Genomic DNA, 12,536 nt, shown 5'->3' with positions numbered 1-12,536 from the left:
GGACTTAAAATCATATGGGATGATTATTGAAAGTTCAGTTTGACATTTTCATCCCAGATATATATCTATATCTATATGTAGATATACATATAGATATGTCTATAGATGTATATATATCTATATCTATATATACTGACTTGCATAGATCTGCAGTGCAGTCTAGCAGTCACTATTTTTGTTTATTGTTTGTTTTCCATTATCATTTTATTTATTTACTGAAATATAGTTAACATATAATGTTATATTAGTTTCAGGTGTAAAATATACTGATTTAACAACCATATACATTATGCTATGCTCATCCCTACCCCTCTGGCAACCATTAGTTCTCTGTATTTATGGGTCCATTTCTGCTTTTGTTCTTTTGTTTTTTAGATTGCACATCTAAGTAAAATCATGTAAGATTTGTCTTTGACTTATTTCATTAGCATGATGCCCTGTAGGTCTATCCCTGTTGTCACAAATGGCAAGATCTCATTCTTTTTTATGGCTGAGTGATATTCCATTGTGTGTGTATGTGTGTACCGTATCTTCATTATCCATTTGTCTATCAATGGACACTTAGGTTGTCTCCATATCTTGGCTGTTGTAAATTCTACAGTAAACATAGGGGTGCATATATCATTTCAAATTAGTGTTTCCATTTTTGGGGGGAATTACGGAGTGATATGGTTTTTCTATTTTTAAATGTTTTTTTTCTATTCCATTCTATTCCAGAATATGTGTTTTTCTATTCCATCATGTTTTCCACAGTGACTATACCAATTTACATTTCCACTAGGGAATGCACTAGGGCCTCTTTTTCTATGCATCTTTGCCAACACTTAATATTTTTTGTGTTTTTGATAGTAGCTATTCTGACAGTTGTAAGGTTCTATATCCTTGTGGTTTTGATTTGCATTTCCCTGATGGTTAGTGATATTGAGCATCTTTTAATGTATCTGTTGGCCGTCTGTATGTCTTCTTTGGGTAGATGTCTATTCAGGTCCTCTCCCCATTTTTTGTTCATATTATTTGGGATTTTTTTAGTGTTATATAAGTTTTTATATTATCACTATTAACCCCTTATCAATACGCCATATGCAAATCTCTTCTCCCATTTGGTAGATTGCCCTTGTGTTTTGTTGATGGTTTCCTTTGCCATGTGAGTTTGTTTATTTTGGTGTAGTCCCAATAGTTTATTTTTGCTTTTGTTTCCCTTTCCTGAGGAGACATGTCTAGAAAAATGTTGCTAAGTCTAATGACAAAGAGATTACTGCCTAGATTTTCTTCTAATTTTATGGTTTCAGGTCTCACATTTAGGTCTTTAATGCATTTTGAGTGTATTTTTGTATATGGTGTAAGAGTGTGGTACAGTTTCATTCTTTTGCATATAGCTGTCTAATTTTCTCAATACCAGTTGTTGAGACTATCTTTTTCCCCGTTGCCTAGTCTTGTCTCCATTGTCATAGATTAATTGACCATGTCAGCATGGGTTTATTTCTGAGCTCTCTATTCTGTGTCTGTTTATGTGCCACTACCATACTATTTTGATTACTGTAGCTTTGTAGTATATCTTGAAATCTGGAATTGTAGTATGTCCAGCTTTGTTCTTCTTTCTCAAGACTGCTTTGGATATTCAGGGTCTTTTATGATTCCATACAAATTTTAGTATCATTTGTTCTAGTTCTGTGAAAAATGCTGTTGGTATTTTGACTGGGATTGTATTAAATCTGTAGATTGCTTTGTGTATAGGATGTACATTTTAACAACACTCTTCTAACCCAAAAGTATGGGATATGTTTCATTTGTGTTGTCTTCAATTTCTTTCATTGTTTTATAGTTTTCACTGTACAGATCTTTCACTTCCTTGGTTAAGTTTATTGTTAGGTATTTTGTTCTTTTTGGTTCAATTGTAAATGGAACTGTTTTAATTTCTCTTTCTGCTACTTTTTTATTAGTGTATAAAAACAACAGATTTCTGTATATTAATTTTGTAAACTACAACTTTACTCAACTTGTTTATTCTAATTTTTGGTGGAGTCTTCAGGTTTTGTTTTTTTTTTTATGTCTAGTGCCATGTCATCTGTAAATAATGACAGTTTTACTTCTTACCAGTTTGGATGCCCTTTATTTCTTTTTCTTGTTTGTTTACTAGAACTTCCTAGGCTAGGACCTTCCAGTACTATGTTGATTAAAAGTGGTGAGAACAGACACTCTTGTCTTGTTCCTGATCTTGGAAGAAAAGCTCTCAGGTTTTCACTATTATGATGTTAGCTGTGGGGTTTTCATATATGACCTTAATTATCCTGAGGTATGTTCTCTCTAAACCCACTTTGTTGAGAGAGTTTTTATTATGAACAGCTGTTGAATTTTGTCCAGTGCTTTTTCTGGATCTATTGAGATGATCATCTTACTTTTATCCTTCATTTTGCTAATGTGGTATGTCACATTAAGTTGATTTGTGGATATTGAACCATCCTTCATACCCAGAAGAAATCCCATATGATTGTGGTGAATGATCCTTTTCATATATTTTTGAATGCAGTTTGGTAAAATTTTGTTTGAGGATTTTTGCTAGTATTTGTTTGACTTCATCAGGGATGTTGACCTGTAGTTTTCTTTTCTTTTCTTTTTTTTTTTTTTTTTTTTTGTAGTGTCTTTGGTTTTAGTATCAGGATACTGCTGGCTTCATAGAATGAATTTGGAAGTTTTCCTTCCTCTTCTGTTTTTGGAACGGTTTGAGAATAAATATTAATTCTTTAAATCTTTGGTAGAATTCACCTGGTGAATCCATCTGGTCCAGGATTTTGTTTGTTCAGAGTGTTTTAAGTTAATGATTCAATTTTATTACTAGTAATTGCTTGTTCAGATTTTCTATTTTTCCTGACTCAGTGTTGGAAGATTGTGTTTCCAGGAGTTTATCCATTTCTTTTCAGTTGTTTGTCCAGTTTGTTGATAGATAGTTTTTCATAGTAGTCTCTTAAAATCTTTTTTGTCTTTGAGTGATATCAGTTGTTATTTCTCCTCTTTCATTTCTGACTTTTTTGGGGGCCTCTCTCCTTTTTTTCTCTTTATGAGTCTGGCCAGAGGTGTATCAATTTTGTTTGTCCCTTCAGACAACCAGTTCTTTATTTCATTAATCTTTTCTATTGTTATTTGGTCTCTATTTCGTTTATTTTGGTCTATTTCGTTTATTTCTGCTCTGATCTTTATTACTTTCTGCCTTCTAGTAACTGTGGACATTGTTCTTCTTCTGGTTCCTGTAGGTTATTGTTAGATTGTTTATTTGAAATTTTTCTTGGGGCTCCTGGGTGGCTCAGTTGGTTAAGCCTCCGACTTGAGTTCAGGTCATCATCTTGCAGTCTGTGAGTTCAAGCCCTGTGTCCAGCTCTGTGCTGACAGCTCAGAGCCTGAAGCCTGCTTCTGATTCTGTGTCTCCCTCACTCTCTACCTTCCCCTGCTTGTGCTTTCTCTCTGTCAAAAATAAACATTAAAAAAAATTTTTTTTAATTAAAGTTTTTTTCTTGATATAGGCCTGTATTGCATTAAATTTCCCTCTTAAAACTACTTTTGCTGTGTCCCAAAGATTTTGGACCATTGTGTGTTCATTTTCATTTTCTCAGTGTATTTTTTTTTAAGTTTCTCTTTGATGTCTTCATTGACCCATTGGTTGTTTACTGCCATGTTGAGCCTTCACATATTTGTGTTTTTCCAGTTTTTCTCTTGGGATTGATTTTTAGTTTCATATTGTGGTCAGAAAAGATACTTGGTATGATTATAATCTTAAATTTATCGAGACTTGTTTTGTGGCCTAACATGTGATCTATTCTGGAGAATGTTCTACGTGCACTTGAAAAGAATGTGTATTCTGTTGTTTTGGGTGGAATGTTCTATATATGTCTGTGTTAAGTCCATCTGGTCTAATGTGTCTTTCAGAAACACCATTTCCTTATTGATTCTCTGCCTGGATGACCTATCCATTGATGTAAGTAGGGTGTTAAAGTTTCTGACTATTATTGTATTACTGTCAGTTTCTCCCTTCTTGTCTGCTAACTAATGTTTGCTTTATTTATTTAGGTGCTGCAATGTCAGATGCATAGATATTTATAATTGTTATATTCTCTTGTTGGGTTGATCCCTTTATAGTCACATAATGCTCTTCTTTGTCTCTTATTACAGTCTGTGTTAAAGTCTGTTTCATCTGATAAGTATTGGTGCTCCCAGGTTTTTTTTTTTTTTTTCCGTAATTGAGTTTTTATTGTTCTGGGGATCAGAACAGACATTTCAATTTGTATACACTTCTAGACATATGTACCGAACAATTTGAAAAATCATGTAGTTGTGATTTCTTTTTCTAAAGGTTATTTCAGTGACCTTTCAGCTTAAAATTTGGAGGCAAATTTTTCTTAACAGCAATATATTCAAATGTTGATATGCTGTTACATTGTTAAGTCCCATTATTTCACAATTTAATATTATATACATTACATACTCAAATTTTCAGTCTGGCACAGCACATTAGCAAAGTTACTAGGAAAACTGGACCAAATCCAAGATGTTACAGAGGGCACAAAATTCTGACAGGGAGAGGCAAGATCAAGGAGTGGTCTTCTTTAGGAATCAATTCTGTCAAAAACAACATTGGAATAGAAGTAATTTAAGATGTTCAAGACCTAGTAAACTCATGACTGACTCCAAATTGCCATTTAGTATGCTTGGCATTATAGGATATAAAAACTACCCCATCTATGGAATGTTAAACTGACACCCAAGATAATCAAAGCATCCCATATTCAATATCCCACTATTTTCTGGTTGTACCAAAAAATAAAAATTAACAACTAGCAAATGATTTCACCTTTTTAAAAAAGCATTTACACTTAAATAATGGTATGAGGTGGGATTCCCTCCTTCCTAAAAATGTTTGTGGAGCTACTAAAGAACTTGGGTTCACAAAATAGTTAATAAAAATATTCCTCTGGATTGCATACGTAGGGAGACAGGGACCACTACTAATAAGACATGGTATATGATATTAATCAGACTTGGCTTCTTTCTCTCCTGCTTCCTCAGAGGCTAGACTCCCCTCATTTTCAGTTTTTCCATTTTCTGTAGGTAAGTTTCCTTTTGTTTCTTGGTTAGCCACTTTAGCCTGTTTTCCCTTTGCTTTCCTTTTCCCCTTTACTTTTTTTTTGTCTGAAGATTTATCCTTTTCTTCCTCCTTTTTTGGCTTCTTTTCCACTTTTGAGGGTGCAGGTTTGGCTGACAGCCTCGCCAGTTTCCTCTTGGGCTACTCCTTTGCCACCCCCTCAGTGGAGCTGACCTTCCTCTTGGGCATTGTGGCAGTAGGGTAGGTGCATGCTGGGTGCCTGCAGGTGACAGAGTGCTGAGAGCCTTTACAAAGTCGGGCTGCCTGGTTGCAGCCACTCCTCCCACACCCAAGCTGCTCCGACATACCCCAGATTTTTTTGCTTTAGTTTGCATGGAATATCGTTTTTCAGTCCTTCACTTCAATCTGAAGTGAGTCTCTTATAGGCAGCATATAGGTAGGTCTTGTTTTTTTAATCTGTTCTTCACCCTGTGTCGTTAGATTGGAACATTTAGACCACTCACGTTTAAAGTAATCCTTGATAGGGGTACCTGGGTGGCTCAGTTAGTTGCGCTTCTTCTGACTCTTGATTTCTGCTCAGGTCATGATCTTGAACCCCTCGTTGGGCCCTGCCCGGAGCATGGAGCCTGCTTGAGATTTTCTCTCTCCCCCTCTTTCTCTCTGCCCCTCTTGTGCATGCATGCGCTCTTTTGTTCGCTGTCTCTGTCTCTCTCTCCAAATAAACATTAAAAAAAAAAATTTGTTGCTAGGTATGTGCTTAGGGCCATTTTTTGTTAATTGTCTTCTGGTTATTTTGTAGTTTTTCTCAGTTCCTTTCTTGATCTCTTTCCCTGTGATTGAGAACTTTCTTTAGTGTTATGCTTGGCTTTCTTTCTCTTTTTTTGTGTATCTTTAAAGGTTTTTGGTTTGTGGCTACCATGAGTTTCATATTTGACATCCTAAGTGTAACAGTCTGTAGTAAGTTGATGGTCACTTAAGTTCAAACACATTTTGAGAGAACCTCATTTTTACTCCCACATTTTATGTATACGTTGCCATATTTTACATCTTTTTTATTTTGTTACTACTCTTAAGTAATTTTTTTAGGACATAATAGATTTTACTACTTGTGTTTTTTAACGTTCATACTAGCTTTATAAATGATTGCTGTACTAACTTTACTGTATGTTTGCTTCTATTTTTACTCTTGAAATTTTTTCCTTTTCTAATTATGGTCATTTGTTTTCCACTTAAAGTCCCTTCAACGTTTATTATAATACCAGTTTAGTGGTGGTGAACTCCTTTAACTTTTGCTTGTCTGGAAAACTATTATCTCTCCTTCAATTCTGAATGATAATGTTGTTGGGTAGAATATTCCTGGATGTAGGTTATTTACGTTTCAGCACTTTGTATATATCATGCCAGTCCCTTCTGGCCTGCAAAGTTGCTGCTTTTAAAATTCTTTATCTTTGATCTTTGATGATATTTTAATGTATGTCATGTTGTGGACCTCCTTTGGTCCATCTTGTTTGGGACTCTGGTTGCTTTCTGTACCTGGATGTCTGTTTCCTTCCCCAGGTTAGGGAAGTTTTCAGCTATTATTTTTGTCAAATAAGTTTCCTGCCCCTTTCTCTCCTTTCTTTCTGGGACCTCTGAAATGTGAATGTATGTTTGCTTGATATTGTCCAAGAGATCCCTTAGCCTACCCTCATTTTGTAAAATTCTTCCTCTTCCTTTTCTTCTTCCTCCTCCTCGTCCTCCTTTTTTATTGCTATTCAGTTTAGGTCCTTTCTATTATCTTGTCTTCCAGTTTGCTGATTCATTCTTTTGCATCTTCTAATCTGTTGATTCCCTCTAGTGTATTTTTTATTTCAGTTGTTGTATTCTTTTTTTTTAAGTTTACTTATTTATTTAGAAAGAGAAAGAGGAGAGAGAATCCCAACCCGGGTACATGCTGTCAGCACAGAGCCCCATGCAGGGCTGGATCCCATGAACCGTGAGATCATGACCTGAGCTGAAATCAAGAGTCAGATGCTTAACCCCAGTTTTTAAGTAATCTCAACACTCAACATGGGGCTCAAGCTTACAACCCCAAGGTCAAGAGTTGCATGCTCTCTACCAACTGAACTGGCCAGGCACCCCTTGGGTGTGTTTTAATCTATGGCTATTTCTCATATAATTTTTAGGACAATTAGATAAGCAATTTTCATGCCGCTTTCCAGTGCTTTCCAAGTCATGTTTATAGTACAATAAGTAAATATTTGGAATAATAGTATGAAACCTGCAAGAAGCATATAAATGCAAATAATACTTTCTCATATTTGGAGAGGACACCAAATGCACCTTTTTGGTGATTTAAAACCAAAATGGGAAATAAGATTTAAATATATAAAATAAGCCAATCGCATTACTGATTTTGTCCTAAAAAGGACCACTTACCATATTATACATGTGACATTGTTATATCATTGTATCTCCTTCCATCTAAGATACTTAAAAGTCGTTCCATAAGATTCCTAGTTTTGTAGTTCTTAACAAATCTGAGTATGTGGAAAATTCGTTGGGTGGAAAATACTGATAGTTCAGGCTCTGAAATCCAAGTGCTTGTACTGTATGTCATCTGATCTTGGTTAAGCTTTGTAACCTTCCCAGGCCCCAGTTTTCTCATCCGTGAATTGAATACAGTAAGATTTTCTACCTCAGAGTGTAGTCATGAGAATTAAATGGGATAATGTTTTTAAAATACTTAGCACAATACTGAGTAGTTCATTTGGTTACAGATACATTTTATAAATATTGTGTAAGTATTCTTCACATTCTTGAATCCTATCCATTCTTGAATTCCATAGAATAAGACCAAATTCTGTAGTCTCTGTTATAAAGAGAGTTTGTTTCTGTTAGGTTTTTTTATTTCACATTTTGCTGTTTATCTTTTCATACCTTCTCCCCACACTTTCAGGTCTTTGAACTTGTTTCTCCTTCCTAGAAGTTTTAAGTACAATGAAAATTACCATCCTCTTCACTTAAGAGTATGGGACTAAGAGTCATTTTTTGTGTGTGTGATACTTCTTTCAAAACCACTCTTCCTTCCCAACCCTCAATTTCCATAGCATTCTCTCTTGTTTCAAATATATTACTTATCTTTATGGTGTGGTAATTATTTTACTGCACAGCTGTTTTCCACACTGGGTTTTCCTTGCTGAATAAATGATTGTTTCGTGATAAAAATGAATAGGAAATCACACAGCTGAGCTAGCTAGAACTTTGTGTAAAGTAAAAGCATATATGCTCTGATCCTTAAAGTTCACAGTCTGTAGGACATCTGTGTTGATTGTGTAGAGCAGTTTATGCTTACTTCTTGTTTTTCAACTTTCTTTGGAGAAAAAATTATCCCAGTTGAATAACTCCTCATTTGGATATTAAGATATGAGAAATTATGTCTAAGATGGGCACAATTTTATCTCTCCTTAAACTATACTGCCTGCTGCCACTTAACTAGCGAACTATTCTTGTTCTGCTTAGCAAGCTTTTCAGATATAACATGTAGGAGAAAGAATCTCATGTGGATATACATATGCATACTTGCAGTTTGCAATGTGGGAATAACCCATACTTTCCTTTTGGAGAGGAAATACCAACATTTCAGCTATCAGCAGCATGACTGGTATGATGTTTGCTGTTATTTTGGAAAAGGGTTGAATTCAGAGAGGAAAAAGTAAACCCCATTAAAGGAAGAAAACTTTTTCTTCATTACGAGAAGAAAGTATATCTTCCACCAGAAGCAGCAGAAATTAAGTATGGTTCTAAGGACCTGCCACCTTTTTGGGATATGTAGGTAGCATAGTCCTTTCTTATTTTTGGACTCTATTGACAGGCTGGGAAAGATTCTAACTTAAGAGTAGGAGTTGTCCTATATGGTTAGAAAAAAATTTTAAATATTTTTAATGTTTATTATTTTTGAGAGGAAGAGAGACAGAGCGTGATCAGGGGGAGGGGCAGAGAGAAAGGAAGACACAGAATCCAAAGCAGACTTGAGGCTTATGGGTGTCAGCACAGAGCCCGACGTGGGGCTTGAACTCATGAACTGTGAGATCATGACCTGAGCTGAAGTCGGATGCTTAACTGGCTGAGCCACCCAGGGGCCCTGCTTAGAAATTTTTAAGTTGGTATTGGTGAAAATTGTCTGATAGCTTTCACCTACTCAGATTGTAGTACACACATTCATTTTTGCCTACCTCTCCTATAATCCTAGATATAAAAAAATTGCTAGGCATACCAAACTCTAACATTAGTTGAGAACAATTGGAAGCTTTTCATTGTAAAACCAGTAAAGCAGAAATACAGTGATAGAAGACCAGAACCAGAAAAACACACACTTTTCCTTAATACTCATGTTGTCTGAAATACAGCAAAATGGACTTCATAGGCATTGATTGATACAGGGAGGGAGGCTAGAAGTTTTGGAGAAAAGCAGGCATAGTAAAACATGGATTCTGTGGTTTAATCACCTATGTTTACATCTCAATTCATTATTTACTATGTTCCTTGGGAAAATTACTTAAATTCCTTCTACTTCAATTCCTCACCTATAATATTCTTGGAACAGTGACTGACACAGTAAGCAATAAAATATTATTCCAAGCAAGGAATAGTAAATAAAATTTTTTCAGTAGTCCTTAATTATGTAAGATACATGAAATTCCATTATAGTCTTTATTTAGAATGCTGTATTTGGTGTTTTATTTCAAACTTAAAAATGTTTAAAAGGATTTTTTAGGTTCTCTTATGATATGCAGCCCCTCCTACCCTGTTTTTCCCATGAGGTCTTAAAGGTTTCAGCCACAATTTCTCCTTCCACAGTGTTTTTCAGGAACATAACTCTCAGATGGGGAAGTAATGATGAACCTAACAGCAAAAGTAGATGTACAGAGCAAGTAAGTTCCCTAACTAATGGAGTAACTGGCTGCTTCTCTTAGGTGTTAGAGTTGGGGACACAATGATGAACAAAACAAACATAACTTGCACCCTCACAGAGCTAACTAACATCTACTAGCTTTTACTTGGACTGAGTACTTAACCTTTTTGATCCTATAAAATGTAGATGATACCTACCTCATAGAATTGTTTGGATGGGTTTAAATGAGATAGTATTAAGAGAATGTAGTACAAGGTACTGGGACATGGTAAGTACTGAAATGTTAATTCCGGGGCCCCTGGGGGGCTCAGTCAGTTAAGCATCTAACTTTGGCTCAGGTTATGATCTCGCAGTTCATGTGTTCGGGCCCCGGGTTGGGCTCTCTGCTGACAGCTCAGAGCCTGGAGCCTGGTTCAGATTCTGTGTCTCCCTGTCTCTCTGCCTCTCCTTCACATGCTCTCTCTCTCAAAAATAAAAAAAAAAACATTTTAAAAAGTTTTTTTAATGGGTACTATTGCAGTTGCACAACAAACAACTACTGGTATGGGAAGAATATAGTGGAGCATGCCTTAAAACTTCTGTAATAGTCTTGTAATGAATTGTACTTGGAGTTTTTGATAATTTATAGTTTGGGAAGCTATAAAACTTGCTATTTATGTATGTAAGTGGAAGTGCTGATAAGAACAAAATAATGGGTATTAAGTATTTAAAAATGTTTATCCTTTCCATAAAAATGGTTTCACAACTTTTTCTAAAACTTAATAGCTTCGGTTGGTTTCAAATGCTTTATAGATATCAACTCACTTAATATTCTTATGAATTCTGTGAAATAGTCGCTACGATTTTTTATACTTTATAAATAAGGAAACTGAGGCAGAGAGATTAAGCGTCTTGCCCAAAGCCACACTGGCTCTAAGTAGTAGTACTTGGATGCAGCTCCTAGAATCTGGTTTCAGAGTCCATGCCCTTTACCAGTATTTTATGCTGCCTCTAAAAGAAAAGAGTTTTTAAACATTGCCCCAGTGTGCTCATTCTAAATACATCTCTCTTGCTCATTTATTCAATGGGACATTTGTATTTTATATTCTTTTAAAAAGCTGTCATGGATGCACTGGTAGAAGATGATATCTGCATTCTGAATCATGAAAAAGCACATAGGAGAGATACGGTGACTCCAATCTCAGTGTATTCAGGAGATGAGTCTGTTGCTTCACATTTTGCCCTTGTCACTGCATATGAAGACATCAAAAAACGACTTAAGGATTCAGAGAAAGAGAACTCTTTCTTAAAGAAAAGAATAAGATTTTTGGAAGAAAAGGTAATTATTATCTTTATTATATTTTATGACTTAAAGAATAATTTAAAATACTTGATGTTTTAAATAGTTTTCTATCCTGTCTTCCATGGTTTACTAAATTTCCAAGAATAACTCACTTCTAATCTTAAAACCCTGGGCATACTGCACTTATCATACTTTACATATAATGTACATGATGAATATTTGTAGAATATTCAACTTGGAATAGCAATAACAACTTCCAATAACAACTTGGAATAGATTTTTCTTTTTTCAGATTGCCGTACCTTCATAAACTGTGTTTTATTCAGCATGTTAATATGTGTGCAAAAAATTATATGCCAGCAAAGGAAATTAAGTGTCAAAGGAGGAAGCTCCTGTAACATTATTCTAATATGTTTAAAAATGTCTTCACCAGAATTGACATACATCTTCTTTACCTGAACATTCTCTTTTGTTTTTCAACACACAGAATAATGCTTTCAACTGATAAATTAATGTCATCTGTTTACCTTTTTCATGCAGAAACCTGACACTCCTAAATGTTATAGAATATTTAAGCTTTATAGCTGATCCCATTATAAATCATCACATCTACTTGGCTTTGGATAGTGGAACTCTTCAAAGTTCCACTATAAGTTCCATATAAGTGGAACACTTATATTTTTGTTTTTGAGTTTTAAAGTTTTAACTTAGTTTTATGTTTCTTTGGGTTAGATAATTTTATTTGTATTTTATGAACAGCAGCTTCGCCAAAGGGAAAGGAAATGGATTCTTAGCTGCCAGGGAAATGAATTATCTTGTTACAAAAACTGTAGGACGGGGCTTGGTAGAGTTTGATTCATCTAGGGGAAGTACGAGAAAGGAAGTCAGTTGTAAAAATCATGATTTCTTTGAATTCCTATGCATTTTCTTTAATGATAATCAAATAAATTTGTGATATACTGGGATAGAGTGAGAAAAGATAACATTTTGGAGTTCATAGTTATGTTTATTTTTAAATTAAGTAGAAAAATGTGATTTGGTATAGTTAACATTGGAGATAGTTCTGTACTTTGTGACCAATAATCCTATTAATTTCTATTCTGGAATAATCTACTACTAAATGAACTAACACGTTTATTCTCTAAAAAGCCAAGTATACCTTCATTTCTCACTTTTTCTGATGATGGAAATGAAATACTACTGGCTTGGAAAACATCTTTGTACTATAAAAGAATGATGTAGTATTTTAGTATGATGAATTAATATAT

General features: G+C 34.8%; 1 protein-coding gene and 1 pseudogene across 3 annotated transcripts in view; one reads left to right on the top strand and one right to left on the bottom strand.

The window, feature by feature from the left end:
• AZI2 (5-azacytidine induced 2) overlaps positions 1-12,536 on the top strand; it is a 37,954-nt gene that overhangs the window by 4,593 nt on the left and 20,825 nt on the right. Inside the window, exons 2-4 of one of the 3 annotated variants that reach the window (XM_053221551.1) lie at positions 3,919-3,967; positions 9,932-10,005; positions 11,084-11,304. In XM_053221551.1, the coding sequence (XP_053077526.1) occupies positions 9,993-10,005; positions 11,084-11,304 (234 nt within the window). In that variant the 5' untranslated portion in view covers positions 3,919-3,967; positions 9,932-9,992. The remainder of the gene's footprint in view (positions 1-3,918; positions 3,968-9,931; positions 10,006-11,083; positions 11,305-12,536) is intronic. The other 2 variants (XM_027040872.2, XM_015083770.3) reach the window with 2 other exon arrangements.
• LOC113594158 (non-histone chromosomal protein HMG-14-like) lies at positions 4,444-6,274 on the bottom strand (annotated as a pseudogene).

Source organism: Acinonyx jubatus, chromosome C2 (genome assembly GCF_027475565.1).
Source record: "Acinonyx jubatus isolate Ajub_Pintada_27869175 chromosome C2, VMU_Ajub_asm_v1.0, whole genome shotgun sequence".
Taxonomy (NCBI): domain Eukaryota; kingdom Metazoa; phylum Chordata; class Mammalia; order Carnivora; family Felidae; genus Acinonyx; species Acinonyx jubatus.
This window is presented reverse-complemented; position numbering and strand designations above follow the sequence as displayed.